Source organism: Sciurus carolinensis, chromosome 11, assembly GCF_902686445.1.
Source record: "Sciurus carolinensis chromosome 11, mSciCar1.2, whole genome shotgun sequence".
Taxonomy (NCBI): Eukaryota; Metazoa; Chordata; class Mammalia; order Rodentia; family Sciuridae; genus Sciurus; species Sciurus carolinensis.
The window spans coordinates 62,973,958-62,995,534 of NC_062223.1; the positions used below are offsets into that span (position 1 = coordinate 62,973,958).

At 43.8% G+C, this 21,577-nt stretch overlaps 1 protein-coding gene across 1 annotated transcript in view; it reads right to left on the bottom strand.

Annotated features, from left to right (window-relative positions):
• Positions 1–20,197, bottom strand: part of Spon1 (spondin 1) — a 287,820-nt gene extending 267,623 nt beyond the window's left edge. Inside the window, exon 1 of the mRNA XM_047518332.1 lies at positions 19,772–20,197. Within this exon, the coding sequence (XP_047374288.1) occupies positions 19,772–20,009 (238 nt within the window). The 5' untranslated portion in view covers positions 20,010–20,197. The remainder of the gene's footprint in view (positions 1–19,771) is intronic.
• Positions 20,198–21,577: the final 1,380 nt, after the last annotated feature.

Here is a 21,577-nt window from a genome sequence, read left to right on the forward strand (position 1 = left end):
TCCTGCAGAGGACTCTGAGGGCCCAGGAAAAGGGGTCACAGATGGACCAAAAATGGGTTTCTGAATTAGGATTCAAAGAATCACCCCCTGACCAAAAATATCCCATATTATATTTTGCATGAATGAATATACACTTACATTGTGAGGTGTCATTTTTTACAGCAACTGGCATTATGACTATCTTATACTTTTCCTTCCCACATCTACTAAAAAAAACTATTTCTCCATTGATATCTAGCTCAAGGGGCTTCTCAGCAAGGCAATGATGGCCATACCCCCATTAGGTATCCAAACCCCTGAGATGGAAATCATTTACTGTAATTTTTTATGCTGAATTACAATTTCTGTTGATATGTCTTTTCCACCAGTGACGGTAGGAAAGGGGCTGGGTTTTTATTCCCTTTGTATTTCGCCACCCAGCACCAACCATCTAATAGATGTTCAATTCAAGTTTCTACAAAATGATGTAAATTTGGATTTATGTTGCCTTGTTGCCTGAATTAAAGTGCTAAGATGCTGGACTTTAGTTCTGGATTTATAGACTATTATAACTTCAAGGGATCCCAAATATCCTCTAATCCAGCCTTCCAATTCCAATTTGACAGATAGGAAACCAAGACACAGGAGGTCAACAGACGTACTCAAGGTCATCAAACCATCCAGAGGCCAATTTAGTGCCAGAATTGAAAGTCCCTTCCCCCAGTTTAATATTCTCCCCATGGTTCACATACTGAATATATTCATTGTGATACAGATCTTCTGCAAGAATTGGTTGATTATTAATTTTTAAACTTTAAAAAGTATTTCTTGTATCATTTATGTAATTATGATACATAAATGGAGAGAAGCATTTAGTCCTCCAAATTCCTCAGACTGGAACAAACTCTGCTCACACCTTGATTTCCAGTTTCCAATCTCTAGAACTAGGAGAAAATAAACTTCTGTTATTTTAAGTCACTGGTTTGTGGCAATGCATCTGACAGCCCTCCGAAATGAACGCAGGCAGTTTCTGGAAACCCAACCTAAGGTGAACAAGCAGATCTTGATCCCCAGCCTCTGCCTTCAATATGAAGCTCAAACTCCACAGGCCAAAAGGGCCCAGGTCTCACCTCTCCAGCTCTACCCACCCCACTCCCACTCCCGGCCAACACAAAGGTCCTGAGATTCACTCACTGACAGTCTCCTGAAAAGCCCTATTGGTTCACCTTATAGGATTTTTTCATATGCTGCTCACTTGCTTGGTATGTCCAACTTCCCCAATTCCTGGAAAACTTCAGAACCCAACTAAATTTTCCTCTTGTGTGTAATGATTCCTCTGACTTCTCCATAAAGCCTGGGTGCTCTTTTTCTAAGATGCTTTTAAGATTAAAAGTATCTACAGACCCCCCCAGGGAGGGATGCTGCCACTCAGTTGTTGACTGAAGCAGCTTGGGGCAGGAGTGGGCACCCAGGCCTCCGCTCAGCTCTTTTCTGGCACCAAGATGCCTGAGAAAGCTGGTGCGATGAAGAAGGGTAAAAGTCAGAGCAAAGAACCAGAGACCTGAGTCCTGTGGCAGTTGATCTTAAAGAATGTGTCATCATAGCCATCCATGCCAAACCCAGCTCCGAACAAAAGGCTGGCACAGATTTGACACCCGAAGCTCTACTGCAGGGACAGCAGCACCTGCATGGGAAGGGGAGACTGGAGCTGGGTCTGCCCCCATCTTTTCAAGGGCTTAGAACTCAGCAAGGGAAGGCGGTTTAGATCAGGTTGGTAAATCTTGTGATGAGATGGTGAAGCTTTTGCCCTCTACGATTCCAAAAGAGATCTTGAAGAAATTTAAAATGGAAGCCAAAAAATGAACAAACAAATGCAAGAAATGAAAAATGCACTATCGAGGAAACCTTTTATTGATAATAATGAAGTTAAATAGGAAAATATACTTAAATATACAGAAAACCATGAGGGGATATGTGTGTGTATATATATATATATATATGAAACCTATCAGAGAGAGGGAAAGGGAAGAACTTGGAAATGAGATTGATTTGTGAAATTTACAATAAAAAATTTAAAAGACTCAAAAAAGAAAACAAATTAATTTATCACACGTTGAACACAGGTTCTAAAATCCCTGACCCCAAGCAACCTGGAACTTGTTACTCTGATTTCCTGGCATTACAACAGAACAGCTGGAGAGGATATTGAAGATGACCTGATTTAACCCCCTGCCTTCTGGGATGGGGCTTCTGATATCCAGAAGTGGAGAGACTTCTTCATGATCACACCACTCAAGACGGCAAGTGGAATCCAGATGCCTTGCTTATAGTTCAAGGCATTTATACTGATTTATAAACTAAGCCAATAATATCTACACAACATTTTTGGAATTCTGGGGCTTGCCTTCTAATCCAGTTTACAAGTGACAGAGGAAAACCTGTCACACTGCTTTGTAGTTTTACCTTATATTTTAAGATGCTTATCTAAATGTATTTTTCAGCTCTCTTAAAAAGAGTGTTGAGCATTTTGTGAAAAGTAAATAAGAATAATCAAGACATGTAACTGAACTATTTTTGAGAAGTCATTGAATTTTCTTTCTCTTCATTGGAAACCCGTGATCATCAAATTCAGTAGTTCTTGAGTCTCCAAAGATCCTTAAAAGAATAAGAAGGACCTACAAATGCCTGTAATCCCAGCAACTCCAGAGGCTGAGAGGCAGGAGGATCATAAGGTAGAGGTCAGTCTAAGCAACTTGGTGAGACCCTGCCTCACAATAAAAAGTAAAAAAGACTCAGAGTATAGCTCAGTGGTAAAGTACCACTGTGTTTGATTCCCAGTATCAAAAAATAATAATAATAATAAAATAAAATGAATAAAAATTTTAAAATAAAGAGACCTGGAAGCTATTTTCCATATTTGTAAAAGCCTGTCAGAAATCATATATATATATGATTCTCAAAAATACAATATACTTTTACATAAAAGCATCTATACAATTAGCTTAATAACCACACTTACCTCAAAATAAAAATAAATTAATTCATGTAAAGTCCTTATAGTAGGCACTTAGTAAATATTAATTCTTATTAACAATGATAAAGTTACTATATTACGTTATATTTTGTGTTTATGTGTTTGTTTACACATTTATCTGTAAATCCCTCAGGGCAAGAACCTCATCTGAGCTCAGCACAGTGATTAGCACAGGGTTCACACACACCTTAACTCACTGAGCAGTGTTCATGGGCTGGTAGGAAGACTCAGTATTGTTAAAAGTGCCAATCCTCCCCAAACTGATTATGTAGATTTAGTGCAAATTAAGTGGAAGTACCAGCATGTATTTGTGATATTCACAAGCAGATTTTAAAATGTACGTGGAAATGCAAAGGGACAAGAATATACAAGACAATCTGGAGAAACAAAATTGTAGGGCATATATTACCAGATATCACAGAAATTAAGCCAGTGCACTAAAGCAAGGAAAGAAAAATGGGCCAGTTGAGCAGTTTAGGGTTCAAAGAAGTTCCACAAATATATGGAAACTTGATGTAAGATAAAGAATGTACTGCAGAGCAATTGGAGGAAAGTGATGTTTTCAATAAATGACGCCAAGACAACTGGTAGCCATAGAGATAAAGGTGAATATTGGCCCCATACCTCACATTATACACAGAATAAATTGCACATAGATCATAGAACTACTTGTGAAAGTAAAACAATAAAGTTTTAAAGGTACCATAAGATAAAATGTGAATGACCTTGGAGCAGGAAAGATATTTTTAATAGAACATAAAAAAGCACTGACCATAAAGTACAAGATATATAAATGGTGTGATATCAAACTTCTGCTCATCAAAAACACCATTAAGAGTGAAAAAATAAGCCACAGTGTGAAAGAAGATATTTGCAACCATATAGGCAGCAATTGATTTCTACCCAAAATATATAAAGAACCCTTTCAGATCTAAAAGAAAAAGATTTAAAAACCTAGAAAAAAATAGGCACAATACATGAACTTCTTCACAGAAGATACCTAAATGACCTATAAACATAAAAAGGCTTTCAACCTCATTAGCCAACAGGGAAATAAAAATTAAATACACAATAAAATACTACTGCATAGCCACCAGATTAATGAAGTTTGAAAAAGAATTAACAATATCAAATGGGACTAATGGGACTTTTCACATGCTGTTGATGAAATGAAAATTTTCATTAGCAAATTTTGCTGAAAAATTCTTTGGCAGAATTTTCTGTAACTGAGCATACATATATTCTATGACCCAGTAATGCCATTCCTAAATCAGCAGAAATGCACACCTATGTGCACCAAAAGACATTTATAAGAATGTTCATAGTGACATTATTTCTAGTAGCTCCCAACTGGAAACTCACATCTCGGCTATAAAATGGACATATAAACTGTGACATATTCATATAACTGAGCCTTACAGTAATGAAAATGAACAAATTATTGCTACTTCCAACATGGAAAAATCTCACAAACATAATCTTGAATGAAAGAAGACAGACACCAAAGAATACAAATGGCGTGGTTACATTTGTGTTTATATAAAGTTCAAAAGCAGGCAAGTAACCTATGGTGCTGGAGGTTAGGGCAGTAGTCAGATGTGTGAGGAATGGGGGTCGGGCGATGGGGGGACCTGAAGGACGCAGCTGGAGTAGGAGTCATGTTCCATTTCTTGCTCTGGGTCCTGGTTTCATGGGTACAGTCAACATGTGATCAATCAGCACTGTGACTGTGAACTTTTGATTAGATTATTAAATATGTAAGTTACGTTTTGATAGAAAGATTGTTGAACTATGTTTCTGAATGATCAATATCCATTTCCTTGTATGTTTGGGCACTGCACTTAAAGGGCTAACCATAAACTCAATTTCCCAGAATGCTGCATTTCTGCAGGCTCTAGAAAACTGAAGTTGTGCTGTATGTACCTTATTAAATACAGCACACAAGATGGAGGCTCTGGAGGCTGAACTCAGTGTGGGGTTTCAGTTTATAATTATCTCTGGTGATGATGTTATTATACAGTATAATTTGAAGGAAGACAGGAGACCCTTTCCCTCTGGAGAACTCCATCATTATATGACTTCCTCCTGAAAGACACAATGTACAGCGTGTTCTCAGTCCCAGTAACAACCGAAGATGACGGCCTGGCAATAAATAATAGAATCTTCTCTCTAATGACTCCTCCCAAGTGCCTCCCAAGAGAGGCCATTAAGAGATCCAAAAAAACTCAAGAAAAGTGCTTACAAAGGACTTAAAAAAAGAAAGAACGACTATTTGGAGTCATCCTGTGAGCACATACAGGGAACGGGTTAAGAGCAAAAATTTAATATTAGAATCCCAGAGCTACCACTTACTAATTATGCAACCTCTGGCAAGTTACTTAATCTTCCTGTTTTCCTCATTTTGGGAAAGAGGTTAATGATATTGCCTTCCTTATAGGAATGTAGGATGGATCAAACCAGCACTTTGCACAATGCCTGGCACTTGTGAAGAAGACAAGAATTGCGGGGAATGACGAGGGTGTTGATGATGGCAGTGGTGGCAGAGCTGATGGTAATGCTGCGGGTGAAGATGATGAAGATGGTGGCGATGAAGATGATCATGACGGCTACAGTAGGCAGCTGGCTGATTCACTGACAAATGAGTTTCCTCAGGGAAAGTGATTGAACCTCCAAAGAAAAACTCTAGTGCACATCAGTGAAGGACCCTGGGGAGGACGGCAAAGGAGATAATTGTCTGAGGACAATCCTCACAGGGCCAGGTTATGGGGAGACTGGGGTAAAGACTCATGATAACTGAATCTTCCTGCAGCTCAGGATACTCGAGAGAGAGCCCCCAGTGAGGATCTTCTTGCCCTTCCACCCCAACACAAGAGACCCTCTCAATACGCCTTTACTTTTCTTGAATACCTCTCCCTCAATCTTAGTACATCTGTGAAATTATTTGATAAATGTCTGTTTTCCCTAATAACCTGGAAGCTTCATGAGAGCAGAGACCAAGGCTGTCTTACGCTCCACTGCATCTTAGCATCTAGTATATTTCTTAACACATGGTAAATTCTCAAGAAATACCGGTTGGAGAATGGCAATCATTAAGAATACAAACAACAATAAGTGTTGGTGAGGATGTGAGGGAAAGGGTACACTCATACATTGCTGGTGGGACTGCAAATTGGTGCAACCACTATGGAAAGCAGTATGGAGATTCCTCAGAAAACTTGGAGTGAAACCACCATTTGATGCAGTTATCCCACTCCTCAATTTATACCCAACGACTTAAAATCAGCATACCACAGTGACCCAGCCACATCAATGTTTATAGCAGCTCAATTCACAATAGCTAGATTGTGGAACCAACTTAGATGCCCTTCAACAGATGAATGGATAAGGAAAATGTGGTATATATACACAAGGGAATATTATTCAGTCTTAAAGAATAATGAAATTATGGCATTTGCCAGTGAATGGATGGAGCTGGAGAATATCTTGCGAAGCAAAATAAGCCAACCTCAAAAAACCAAAAGCTGAATGTCTTCTCTGATATCTGGTGCTAATTTACAATAGGGATGGTGGGGGACTAGGGAAGAATAGAAGTACTTTGGTTTAGGTAGAGGGGAGTGAAGGGAGGGGAGGGGGAATGGGGATAGGAAGGATAGTAGAGTGAAACAGACATTATTACCCTATGTGCATATATGATTACCGACCTGTGTGACTCTACATCATGTATAACCAGAAGAATGAGAAGTTATACTCCATATATAAATGATGTGTCAAAATGCATTTTACTATCATATGTGACTAATTAGAACAAACTTTAAAAAAATAAATACCTATTGGATACATGGATGAAAAGGGGTTCTTTTGTCTTCAATGCACGGTTTGCTCATTTCTGCTCTGGTCCCTCCCACAAAGTTCCCATGGGTTACCTTGTATAATATGCCAACCTCCTTCAATCTTTTTGTTTTGTTTCTAGTGCTGGGGATGGAACCCAGGACCTTGTTTATAGTAAGAAAGCACTCTACCACTGGGTTACATCCCCAGTCCCATCTTTTGATTTACTGAGCGCCTGCTGTGTGCCATCCCAGTGCTATGTTCCTGGAGAGAAGAGACAGGGTCTCTGCCCTCTAGGAGAACATAATCTAATCACTGGAAGAAAAATTTATTTCAAGAGATTCATTATAACATGTATTGGGTCTTACGGACACCTGAGCAATGTGCTCTGGGATCCCAGAAGCGGGGACATCTGAGTCCATGTGACTTGAAGGAGGAGGTGGCATGTGACCTGCAGGGTGAATGCTGAGTAGAGGTTTGCCAGGGGACAGAGGAGTAAGAGCATTCCAGGTGGATGGAAGGACTTGGTGGGTAGCCGTGGTCCTGGAAACCAGAACTCATTCTGCATTTTGTAAGTTGCATGCTGGGAAGGAATGTGTCCTAAGAGGCTAGATAAGGAAGACAGGCGGGGAGTAGGTAGTCAAAGACCTTTGATGCCTTGCTAAGAAGTGTGGATACTACCCTGATGGTGCTGAGGAGTCACTGAAGAGTCTGAGCCAGGGCATGTCCTATTCAGACTTATGGCTTAAGGAGAACAGGCTGGAGGTTATGTGATGACTGCATTACACCCTTGCCCTAAAAGCCCCCTCAGTGGCAAGGGACTCTCTGGCTTATTTTGTTGGTATGAAGACTGATATTACACCCAGGAGTCTGCCTTATATCCCTACCCGGGGCAGAATTCTCCCCGTCCTTGGGTACTCTTGCCATATGAAAACTCCAGCCTCCCCCTCCCCACCATTCCCAAACAGCTTTCTGGGTTCAAATGTTAGTGTGTCAACAATCCAACAAAAAAACAGAAGAACTGTCTTTTGTGACTTCTGCATCTTCTATGACTATTACCCTTATTAATCCAGTTCCATCACCCTCTCCACTCTGCCTGTTGGGTTTCAGAATCAATAAGAAGGTCCTGAATCAAGTATCAGTTCCATCATCTGAGCAGGCCCCGTCTTCCACCTGCTGTGTGTCACTGACTTCATGCCACAAGGCGCAACCACAGTGAACCTCAGCTTCTGCCACGACTTACAACACAGGGTTATAAAGGCCGCTGGAGCATTAAGTAAGCCTCATTCTACAAAACTTGCAGAGTTCAGGGGATGCAAATCCCATGCTATATTAAGAAATGGGTGCAAATCAATCCAGCCAGCCAGGATCAGGCAGGAGAAGAGCTGTTGGTTGTGGGTTGGCAGATAGGAAGGCAGGGCCAATAGTCCCAGAGTGAGCAGGTGCCTGTAGCAGGGTAGTAGGGTGGGGTTGTGCTGTTCTCCCCTTGACCTTCTTCAGCCAGTGTTCTCAGCATTCCTGAGAAGAAATGTCTCCCATTCCAAATGAAAGGTCACACACATTAAAATTGCAAGGATCATTATACTATAGTGGAACTATCTAAAAGGCCTGGATTCAAACTTCCCTCTGTTTATTATATATAACTTTGGGCAAGGTACCTAATCTCTCTTTGTTTCAGTTTCTTTACCTATAAATCAGCAGTAATATTATTTACCTCATGTTGTTATTATGATCACTAATGAATTTATAATTCATATAAAAATGTTTGTTAAATCAATAAGATATATTAAAAAATAATTTGGCCTCCTCTATGAAATGAAGATCATAATTATCATCTCATGGACCTGTCAGGAGGATTAGGGAAGATAATGAATATGAAGCACATTGCAGCAGCTCAATAAAAGTTAATTCTTTTCCCCATGTGTTTCTTCATCTCAGGATAGCTTAGAGCCAAAAGAAAGAGTCCTGGGCTAAACAATATGTGGATGGAAAAAGGAAAAATGATGCTGTAGTTTGGATATTAAATGTTCTCCAAAGGGCCACATGTTGAAGGCCCTGTCCTCAACCCATGGATCTATTTAGTAGGTAGTGGAAACTTTGGAAGGTGGGCCTAGTGGGAGAAAGTTAGGTCATTGGGGGCATGACCTTGAAGGGGATACCAGGACTCAAAGTCCCTCCTCTCTCTCTTTTCCTTCCCTGTTGCCATGACGTGAACGGGTCTCCTTTGCTATATGCTCCCACCATGATATATACCATGTTGCAATAGAGCCAAGTGACCATGGACTGAAACTGTAAAATAAAATAAACTTCTCTTCCTTTTAAGTTGATTATCTCAGGTACTTTGTTATAGTAATGGAAAGTTGACTAATACAAATAGTGAAGGTACTCTGGGGAAATGGCAATATGTCAGCCAATATAGATAAGGACAAAAAACTTGAGAGGACCCTGATAGCACCCCTTATTCTGACTAATATGATCATCAGCACTGCCAATCACAGTTCCCCTTCTCCCTCCTAAAATATGAAGCCATAAAAGTGACTATGCCCAGATCTGCTCAATCTCCATACCCATTCCCCCTGGGTGTGTGACTAATGAGAGTATTTCCCTGAGAAGCTTCAGTTTGGAGATAGAGGGAAAAGGGCTTTTCTTTTAGTGACAGTGCTAGCTAAGAGGCTCTTCATTGAAGGCTGTTGGCAGCTATCCTCCCTGCCATTTGGAGAAAGTTTATCTGTAGTAAGAAAAAATGAGGACAACACACAGAAACACAGCCAAGAAATAAAAAATGGAAGGATCGAGGCAGAGAAGGTGGAAAGGGGGAATGAAAGGGTTAGAAAGGGAAGAAGATGGAGGGGGTTGGGGAAGGACGGAGAACTGATGACTCTTGTTTGTGTTCCTAGATCCATTCATGCCTGAAGCCAGACCCACTCCTGAACTTTCTAAATACAGGAATTAATGCATTCCATTCTTTGCTTTAGTTAGTTAGGCTTTGTTCCTGTCACTTGGAGTGAAAAGAGTGGAATAATTTTGCAGCAAAGAAGCAAATGATTCTGCCTGAACTATGAGAATCATCACCAGACTAAGGAAACAGTATTCACGACTAAACTGAAGTGACTGAGCTGGGGTGGCAGTTGGTATGCAATGTCATTGGAATGATAGGTTGTTGATTTCAAAACTGTGTAACTGAATGTTGGTTTTGGAAATGACTCTGAGGTTTGACTGAGGCTCTGTCCTAAGCTCTGACCTGCTCAACATTCTGATCAACTTGTTAGATAAAGATTTATCAGTCCTGCTTATAAAAATTGTGGATAATCCAAAATTAGATTATGTGGGTAAACCACTCAATGGCAGAATTCTGTGGAGAGTTGACAGCTACAGGAATGGACCAAATTATACCAGATTAAGTTTAATGGGGGAGTCATGTTAAATCTTATATTCAAGAATCAGTTACACCAGTAGGTTAATGTGTTAGTCAGTTTTGTGTCACTATAGCAAAACACATGAGTCAATTATTTTACAAAGAGAAAGAGGTTATTTTGGCTCATGTTTCTGGAAGTTCAATCCAATATTGGGTAGCCCCACCATTGGTAGTCTTGGGACTCTTGTGAATGCAACAAATTATGGCAGAGGCAAACCACTTACGTTTTGAGTCAGGAAGCAGAGAGACTAAGAGAATGGAATCCCACACTCCTTTTTGAGAGCACCACCCCCAATAATCTAGGAACCTACCATAAGGCCCACCCTCCTAAAGGTCCATAGCACATTCCAACAATACCACCATAGAGACCATGTCTTTAACACATGAATCTTTGGAGGATACTATCCATATTCCCCCTAGCAGTTAAGGAGGACATCAGGCCTTTACAGCAAATAGCAAGAATTTGAGTTGACTGCAGTGTGATTCCAAAGAACAACACGTCTGCCAAAATAGCAAACACAAAACCAGGCAAGCTTAACACATCACAGAGTCCAGGACAGGAAGATAACCATTCCACCATGTTCTGCCCCACCAGTGCATATCCAGAGTGTAAAGTCCAGGGAACAAGAAACAGTATCCTGTAAGAGAATAGTTGAAGAAATGGGCGTTTTAGTCAGAAGAGAAGCCACAATATCCATTTATCCACAAATACCTTAAGGGCAGACCTGTGGTCAGGGGAGGCCTTATTTTATTTGACGCTCAAGACCAGAACCTGGACAGAGGTGTGGAAGTTCCATGGGAGGCAGACTTTAGCAGCAGGGAAGTACAATGAGGTCAGCTCTGGCCCCATCTTTGCTAGTCTGTGAGTGTCCCCACCTAAAGAAAGCTCACAGTCCTCCTCTCCCCACACCCCACCTGCCAAAGCAGGGGAATGAGGAAATCATGCTGACTTTGGGGCGTTCCACTGGTCACCGTACAGGTGTCCCTCAGTAATGGAAAAGGGCAGTGATATGATCAGGTGCAAAGGGGTATGTGGCTTGGGAGACTGGGACTAGAGCTGGGACAGGGGGTGATGGGAAGCAGGCTGTTAGAAAAGGAAACATCTGCCGGGTGTGGTGGTGCACACCTGTAATCCTAGAGATTTGGGAGGCTGAGGCAGGAGGATCACAAGTTCAAAGCCAGCCTCAGCAACTTAGGCCCTAAGCAATTTAGTGAGGCTCTGTCTCAAAATCAAATAAATAAATAAAGGGTTGAGGATGTATCTAATGCCAAAGCACCTATGGATTCAAACTCCTGCCCCCCAGAAGGAACAGCTTTTGGCCACCTTCTCTTTGAATCTCACAATCTTGCCTTAAAAGAAAGAATATAGATTTCTGGAGTCCAGTCCTTTGTTGGGGCCCTGGGAAACTTTGGTGTGTTGGTTTAAAGTTCTCTAAGAGATTTTAACCCATCGCTAGGTTGGGTACTCACAGCAAATGGTTCCAGGGAAATTCACTTTGATAATCTGGGTCTGGGCTTGACAGAATCAGCAGTCCCTATACACTGCTTTTCTGTAGGTCTGAGGTTGGCAGTCCCTTCCCTCAGCCTCTTTCCTTCTGTTCTCCTGCTGTTCACCTCCACATCGGCATCAGCGCTCCCCACCATGCATATTGACACATGCTCTCTCTTCCCTCCCAGTGGGCTTCACCTGGGGCCCAGTCCCTGTGCCTGCCCCAACCTCCAGTCACCGCCCCCAGGACACTGGGCATCCTTTCTGTCTGCAGTCCCCACCTGCCATCCCTTTGTCTGCCTCTTTGTCTACCATCCCTTGGCGCTCACCTTTCTTTCTGATGGAGAAAGCCACACACTCTATCTTCTGTCCAGCTCTCTTACAGGGTGGGGGGATCTCACACCAAGGCTCTTGAAGAGTTAAATGATATATTAATTCTTTCAACAAATAATGATTTAGTACCTGCTGTGTCCAAGCATTATTTTGTGTGTTGGAGATAAAATGATGAATAAGAAAGACAAAGTCCTGCTCTCCTAAAGCTTGTATCCTAGCTGAAGGAGGCAGATGATAAAAAGATAATTCCAGAGAGTGCTTAAGTGCTATGAAAAAAATAAACCAGACGACAGTGAGGAAAGACATAAAGTGGTAATCCCAGGTCACTTAACAGACAGGACTTAAAAGATAAAGAGTCAGCCACACAAGGGTCTGGGGACAAGAGTTGTAGGCTTGGAGGAGGGCAAGTACGAAAGCCCTGGGGTGGGAATGAGCTGGATGTGCTGGCAAAATTCAAAGGGTAGTGATGCTGCTTCCTTTCTGGAGAAGGAGAAAGAAGAGGATGGGGAGGAGGAGCCACAGCTGGAATGGTATTCAGTTCTAGGTCCTGCCTCTGGGTCCACCCACCTACCCACACTCCTCTCACTCACGCCGACTCCTTCACTGCTCTTCCCTCTCTCACCAAGTCCAGGAAACATTTGTAGACATCTAAACCACCACTCTCTATAGACCCTTTTCCCACAGGTCTCCTAGGCTTCAAGCAAATTGGTAGATGTGGATTAGGCCCTGTGTAGGTCTTCCTGAACTTCTCATGGCAGTTTTGACTATTCTGTGAAAGTTAGAAGCCTTGTCTATGCAGGGCATGCAAAGGCCCTTCCCTGTTGCCTCTCACTCTTTGCCCTGTCCCTATAGGACTTGACTCTAGCCCAGGCGAAACATTCTGTAAAAATGGGACATTTTATATCTTAAGAGCTGGCTGGTAATCACAAAGAGCTTTTATGTGATGTTATGAGCTCCCCCAACACCACGGTGCTTCAAGAGAAGTGCATTTGACATGATCAAACACAAATGCACACCACTAGAGGACACAGAGGTGGGCGGAGAGATTGACTGGAAGAAACACTTTAAATCTTTCAATGACCCGAGGGTCATTTAAGTCAATGACCTTGCCCCTCCACTCAATGCAGGTATGTACCTCAGAGAGAGTGTGGCAGGCCCTTAGTCCCCTCGTCCATCATACAGTGAGAATTTCTACATGTATGTCAGTGTTTAAGGGGGAGCCAACCAGTGGTTTCATTTGCTATTCACCTGAAGAAACATGGATCTCTTCCAATGCTGCAAGGAAAACAGAAGTGTTGGACTTACTGAGAAACATCAATTTGTTTCTCTTTCTTGATAACAGAAATATTGGGAGGGACGGCTCATAAATCAGTCCACATTAAAACTGGTATCTGTGTTATATTTGATGTACAATTTCAAAAGATCTTTAAGGAATAATTTGGACTTACAGGATTTTCACTTTTCATGCTGCCTCTTGAATCTAATGCTCAAGTAGGATGGAACTTCACAGAACTCAAATTATTTCTTTTCATTCTGAATGGCTACCCGAGCAGCTTTCTTCTTTCCCTTTTCTCTTCCCACACCACCCCCTTGCCTCCTTGCTCAAAGTTCTCCTTCCCCCACTCCCTTCTTTCTTTGCTGCTCCCTCCTTTATTGAGGAGGGAGGTAAGACCGAACAAGGCACCTATACACACTTATGTAAACACACATGCTTGTGCACACACACATGCTTTCACATACACACCCCAAGACCCCTTCCTCTACCAATTCATTTAGCAGGAATACCAGCTCCTGTGCCATGGAGCAGACCCATTCAGAAGACATTTTGCTGGATGAGAGAAAATGAAATATTGTGTTTGCCCAAGACTGGCATTAAAACATGTGGACGAAGTGGTTAACTGCCTCCCCAAATCTGTTTTTTCCTTCATCTTTTTGAAAAAATAAATCCCTCCCTCAAGTTTTAGCTGTGCATGTGGCTGTCTGACTTAAAACTGTATTTCCCAGCATCCCTTGCAGCTAGTTGTGACCGCCTGACTAATGAGGAGTGCATTTAAAAGGGCTGGGTATACCTTCTGGAGCATATCATTAAAAGAAAGCATCTGCCCTCTACTTCTAACCCTCTCCACATGCTGACTAGAATTCAGATATGGTGACATCACTGATTGTAACCATCCCAAGATAGACAGAAATAAGCTCAAGCCAGGTGAAATGAATTTTAACAGGTATCCAACAGAAATAAATGTAAAACAGGAAAAATTAATTTTAGCAATATGTTTAATTTAACCTAATATACACAATGATCATTTTAACATGGAATCAATACAAAAATTATTGAGAAGTTTGTCTTTTTTTTAATACTAATTCTTCAATAACACAGGACATCTCAAGTGAGACCTGACTCATTCCAAGTATGTCATGGTCATACTTGACCTTTGGCTAGTGGCTACCTACTGGACAGCAGTGTGCTAGTAGAAGATGACAGAGCAACAGGACGGAAGGAACCTGGGGTTCTGAATGACCTTGGGGAGCATAACTTCCCATCACATTGATCTCCAACTTCCTCTTGTTTAAGACACTGTATCTGGGGATCTCTTTGTAGCATGAGCTTCACCTATACCACTAATAGAACATGGTGAGGGGATTTTTGTCCCACAGGAGTTGATCTTGACCCACATCTGACATTCTGTATAGAGGGCAAATGGAGAGTGTGGCAGGGAAAAGCTCTTGATGTTAGCTCACGTTTGTTAGCAAATCAGCAACTACAGCCTGCTGTTCTGGTTGAGTCACCTGTAACCCAACAACTTACCTGTGTACAGGAAAGTACACAGGCTTTAAACCTTGAAAAACTTCAATTAATGAACCTTCATTTTTTTTGTATTTTGATTTTTTTCATTTCCTGACTCTCAAAGCAATAAACAATCTCTACAACCACTAAGCATATGTATGCATATTTTTCTTTATTATAAATTTGAATTAAATATTTACTAAAAGAGGTAAGGATTAAAAACTAAAATTACACAATAAAAAAGAAGAGAATGGTGTAAGAAAAGAAGAGAGGGAGGAGTGACAAGTTCATTACGATATTGTCAGCAGTACTTGAAAGAAAAACACCATGCAAGAAATAGTTTATTTAAAAGGCCTCACCCAGGTTCAATTTGTCAGATCCTATATGTGTTCTGTTCAAACGTACAGTTTTAGAGGCATAGTGATATAACATCTGCATGTAAAAAGAAAACAATAATCAAGTCAGACTCTGTTCCCTATCCAATTTGTTTCTGTTTCCCTACAAACAGGAGGAGTTGGCGAAAGACTGACAAGGTTCTTCATGTTTCTAAATTAATTCTCTGGTTTATGGGGAAAGGCAATACTGAAGCCTATAAAAAGAAAAAAGCAAATGTAAATAAGGATCCATCTCTTTATTACTTCATGTCCTGTGATATGTCAGTTATTATCTTGATTTGTTGATCCTGTTCTCCTTCAAGGAAGACTCACCATCCAGAAGACTGAGCAAATACATCCTATTCCCAACTCATTTTATTGGATCAGCACAGACAACTGATTAAGAGCCCAGATTTAAGAGTCACATAGACCTGACAGTGTATCCTGACTCCACTGATTGTCAGCTGTGTGACTGACCACTGAGAAGGAACTAGATCTCTTTGAGACTTAGTCTTCTCATCTGTAAAATAATAATAATAATAATAATAATAATAATAATAATAAGTTGCCCCAAAGTACCATAAGGAACAAGAGAGTTAAGTAGGAAGAACTTAACACAATGTCTTATACAGTGCTTTGCAGCTAAGTGTTTTTCCATTTCCAAAATTATTATCATCCAAAATAAACATGTCATCATAGGATCATAGGATGAGATAGTTATTTTGGAAATAGAAAAATAAGATATATATATATATATATATATGTATGTATATATATATATATATATATATATGATTGGATATATCATATTTATTTATTTATACTTACTATGTGACTACTATGTTACAAATTATTTTAACATGGATTACTTCCAGTTCTTACAGCAGTGCTGGTGGTGGGGAGCTTTGGGGACGAATATGCTCATTTTACAGATGGAGAGATTGTGGCTCAAAGAGGTAAAGAGGCTTGCCTGAAAACACACAGCGAATATGTGATTGAGCAGAAACTGAAACTGACTCATCCAACGTTAAATCCTGTGCTCTTTCCATCAGGCTGAGAGGTCTACTCGTACAGGCAGTGTGTCCCAGAGTGGGACAAAGAAGAGAAAACAAGGTGACCTCGGAGGTCTCCAAACCTCCCTGACTTGAATAAATCCCCCAATTATGCTTGAAGTTAGACTAGCTTTTGAAAACTCAACTACACATTCTTTTCCCATCAAATTCTTTGAAATTTCCTTTTAAAGAGCATCTAGGAAAAGCCATTCTCATTAGCCAGGGTCTGACTTTATTTTCCTAATAAACAGACCTTTGGTCAGACAAAAGGGCCTCTTTTATTTTCAATCAATTCTTGAACATTTCAGCTGATTTTCTTCTATTTGGCTTGAAATAGTGATCTGGGAAAGGCTGGTCCTGCAAATTGTCCTCCTATAAGGGAAGCCCCTTGAGGATCCTCAACTTGTTATTTTTAATCACTGTAATCTCCTTTCAAAGGAGGCCCTGGTCAGAAACAGAGCAGGCCTTTCAGAGCTTTCTAAAGCACAATTATTGCTGGGGGAGGTGGTGGCAGGGGGAAGAGGGAGAGAGGCAGGGAGAGAGGGACAGAGAAGTGGTAGGGGAGAAAAGGAAGTCAATATAATACTGACGACTTGGAAAAGGCCGAATAACAATCTCAACTGGACCCAGGCTGTGGGGAAGAAACCCCATGATTCAATTTTTAAAAAAAATGACCACTTTATTCCAGCTCAGAATACCTAACAGCTATACTCACATCAGGGTACTATTTGGGGATGAACTGGAATACAGGGGAAAAGTCATTAATTCCAAGGATTTTACAAGATCCTAATTCAGAAACAAATAACAAATAGGAAAGCAGGGGAATGTGAACACCCACAACTCTCAGTCAATGCAATGAACAGAATGCATTAGGCTGACTTTCAACATAATTATTCTAAGACAGAATAAGCCCACAAAAAAGTCATAAATAGGTCAATGCTTTCTTTGAGTGACAGAACATGATTTTTAGTTGTAGAATATTTACATGGGAGACCTTAGCATAGTTCCTGAAAGATTTTTCCTTCAAGATCTCTTAGCCATAAGAAAGGAGAAAAGATTATCATCCTACCTAAAGCCTCTTTGTTTGCCTGTTGGAGCTGGGTCCATTTCCAAAAGCCTAAAGGTTTAGGCTGGGAAGTCCAGGGCCATTCCCCTCCAGTTCCAGTTTCTCCCAGTTGGGCCTTGGGAAACTTCTCTGGCCTTGTCAATATGGGATGTGTTGGGGCCACTGAATTCAACACTCAGACAAACATGGAGGATTAGCGTGGGAAGAGATGGCAGGAGGACTCTTGGTCAAAGCCCCAGACTGGCCTAAATTATACCACACAAAATCTTCCTGGACTTAAATTAGGAACAGTCTTTGACAAGACTCCTAGTAGGGAGAAATCGATTAATTCCTGGGGACCCAGATAATGGTCATTCATTGGTAGATTGAACTGGAGGAGTGCTAAGGAAGCCTCTCTCTCTCTCTCTCTCTCTCTCTCTCTCTCTCTCTCTCTCTCTCTCACACACACACACACACACACACACACACACACACACCTCTGACCAAGCACATATCTTCATTATTAAACCAGTAAAGTCCTCACATCCAACTTGAACTGAAGTGTATTGGGGACCTGTTATCTGTCTGTAAGCTCCCTTACTCTCTAGGACCACCCAGAGAAGTGGGGTAAACAGCGATTTTTACAGCTGGGAAATAGGCTCAGAGAAATTAAATGCTTGCACAGGTCACACAGGTACTAAAACCATTTTCTTTTTCTTTTCCATCCAGAGTCACATCACCTCTTTGCTTGCCCGTTGGAGCTGGGTCAGTGTCCCTAGTGAACTCTGGCCCTCGGTTTGGGGGAAGACTGAAGAGGCCTTTGAGATTGCTGCTGCTTCTCTCCAGTGGACTGGGAGAACTGGCTACCTCCCGGCTCTGCCTAGTGATAGTCCCCACAAGACGACTCAGTGCCCCCCAGACGCGGCGGTAATCCGCACGCTGCCTCCCCGGTTGGGCGCGGTGCTCTCCGCACATCTTTCTTCTTGGGGTACCATGGATTCCGCGGACGCGCGCTCAGAAACAAGGCCCTTGTTGGCCAAGGACTGAGGGCACCTGGAGGGGGCCCGGTAGCTCCCGGAAAAAGGAAAATGCGTTCTGAGAAGGGTGCCCCTGGTTCTGTCCTGAGCGTGGATGATAGGGAGTCCGCTGACACTGTCACCAACTTTCTTGTTGATCCCATCTCTTCCTCCTGAGGCTCTCTAGGGCACCCAGAAGGCGGGAATGGAAGGGATACGACTGGGAACCCATTTGCTCATCGGGTGCCCCAACGACCCATTCTTCTCTGCTTGGTACCGGAGTTGACTTATGAGGGGGCGGAGTTGAGGGGACACGCGCCCTTGCGGGACACCGGGTAAGGCTAGTCAGGCTTCCTTCCCTGACTGGTGTCCTGTGTCCTACCCGGAAAGCAGCGGCTGCAGCACGGGGAAAAGGTGTCTGGGGAGAAACTCAGCGGAGGAGGGAGGCAGTGGGCGGTCGGAAGGGAGTTAGGGGTCTTCAGGTCGGTGCCAGCCGAGCTGCCTATCCTACCCAGGAGATGTTCATCTGTTTGGACACCCTCCTCCCTGTGCTCGGAAACCCTGTTCTTAGCTGATCGGCGTAGGTGCGACATCCCTGTGGCGCCCAGTCTCCTGGCTGCGGGAGCCCAAGTCCCACTGCCTCCAGGGAGCAGGCCCCGGCCGGCTATTGGCTGTGGGGGCTCACCTTTCTGTCTTATGGATTTCCCCTCCCGTTGGGAGCTATACTGGGTTCTCTGGGGACCCGTTCTCACTGCGAACCCATCCTGGAATTCCAAGGTCCTTTCCGTCGCCTGGGACCGTGAGAGAATAATTTGGGCATCTTCCTAGGGACCCTTCCGAAGAGCTTCAGGCTTCCTTCCCTTCTCCCCGCGCTCAGGGATGGGTTAGTGAGAAGCCGAAGTCTCTCTCTTCTCCCGAAGAGATCTATCCAGGGAAGCCTGAGTGACCCCCCTGCTCCGGGCGGGTCTGCTAGAAACTGGTAGCCTTTCTGTAAGGGCTGCAAGTGGAGAACGTTGCCTGGCTTGTGACTGAGAGAAGCCAGGGTCCCCTCCTCTCCAGAGACCGATCTGGAGAAAGTCGGGTCTACTTCCCTCCTGACGACCGCCAGGGATGGAGCCGGGCTCCTTCACAGTCAGGCCGGTGTGACGCGCGGCTCAGCTACAGCCCCCGCCTGGGAAACGCGCCCCTGGGATCCGGGATGCTTTGCTTGGCTGCGGCCCCCGCGACGGCCCTGGACGTTGGCTAGCAATTCGCGCAGAGCGCTCGGCTAAATGGGCTGAGGATAGCCAAGGCAGAAGGGCCCTTGCGGGGCTGCGCCGGCACTGTGCGCCCGGGGACTGCGCGCCCTCCTCTGGCACCGCGCGATCGGTGCCCTCCAGGGGCCAGGTCCCGTGCCCTCAACGCCACGCCAGGCCACTTACCGCGGTAGCTGCTTCCTGGCTTGTAGAAGTCGGGGTCACCCTCCACGCGGAGGCTGAACTCGGTGTAGCCCTCGCGCCGCGTGCCCTGGGCACGCAAGATGCGGCTACAGTAGCCCTCCGACTTGGCCACTTTGTCCAAGGTCTCGTCGGAGAAGGCCAGTGCTACGGCCAGGGGCAGAGCCAGGGCCAGCAGCGCCGGACTCCGGCTTAGCCTCAGGGGCTCAGGAGGCAGCCTCATCCTCGCGGGTCCCCAACTTTGTGCTGCTGTCGCCGGCCCTCGCCAAGCGACTGCTGCCTGAAGTGGTCCCGACTGAGGCGATACCTGGAAGAGCCCAGGCGGAGAAAAGGAGCTCTGAGCAGCTCTGGCTACTCGGAGACTATGCCCGCCTCGGTTTGGCGGCTGCCGAGCTGCGCTGCGCTGAGCTGAGCCGAGCGAGCCAGCAGCGCGAGGAGGAGAGGGCGGCGGCGAAGGAGCGGGAGGAGGGAGGGCTGATTTTGCCCAGATCCCCGAACGCAGCGCTGTTTTGTTTCCGAGCTGGCGATTAGCGGAGCAGGGGTGTTTATTTTGCGACACAGGATTCCCAGGGTCTGGTGAGGAAATCATGGGTTACTGGGACACTGCGGGCTCTGTCCCACCACCACGGAGGCTGAGGCCCCAACCCCGACTGCACTCTGAGCCCTGTGGACCACCGCGCTCCGAGGAGGGAAAGCCTGAGAACTAACTTTCCCTGCACACCTACTCTGTGCCTAGCTATGCTGCGCGGTTTACTTGCTGTGTCAACTCACTGTCTCCACTCTCACCTCACACAAAGAACACTACATTACTTTCACTCATTTTATAGACAAGCAGATGGAGGTAGACCGGGTTAGAAGCCGTGAGTCTCTGGCTCCATCGCGCTTCCATATTGGAACAGGTCGTTCTGGAGAAAGGAACCAGAGAACTTACCCTCTGAGCTACCTAAGCAGGCACTGTGCCTAGGGCCACAATTCGTTTGGAGATCTATGACAATGTTTCTTTAAAAGCAGCAGAGAAAAACATTTAGGTTGAAGAAAATGTTTTACTATATGTGTTAATATATTCATTCTTATACACACAGCCAAAATACGCTTCATATTGTTTTGTGAAGAATGGAACCTTGGAAGACAAAGGTGCCTAAGGACATGAAGGACCGCATGCAGGTCTGGAAAGGAGTTTTGAAGGAGTCAAAGAAGACCTTGTGTGTTCCTGATTCAGATTTTAGTTCCAAGTTCTCAATACCCAGAGACAGGTGTTTGGAGATGTGCTGAGTCTGAGAATCCACTGGACACAGTCTTAGACACCAACCAGAGGGCCAGAAGGGAGAAGAACCCAGTGTCTCCCTGGGGAGAAACCTGAATCAGGCCTAGGTCCTGCCAATCTGGAGGTGGAGTGCAGGTGGGGATGGATGCTATTATACCCTTCCTGGGGTTAGTGCACTAGACCTTCAGCACTCCCCTCCTTTAGCCTCCCTACCTCTCATCAGTGCACATGAGCATCCCTGGGTGCTCTCAGAAGCTTTCTGTTCCCTGTCCTCCTTGCTTCCTTGGGTCCTTCAAAATACCTCTAGTGCCTCAATCTCCAGATTAGGTTTTTGCTTTCCAGATCAGGTTTTTCTCTTTCACACTTCAAAAAGTCTATGGAAGTCATCTGCCTTGAAGGTCCTCCTGCCTTGAAGGAGCTCCTTGGTCCTCATGCTGTGACTCCCACTGTCACTGTTAACTGGGCACTATCTTCCAAGAATCATCTGAGAGTAACCCCTTGCCAAAGCCTATTCTACTCCCTTCTCA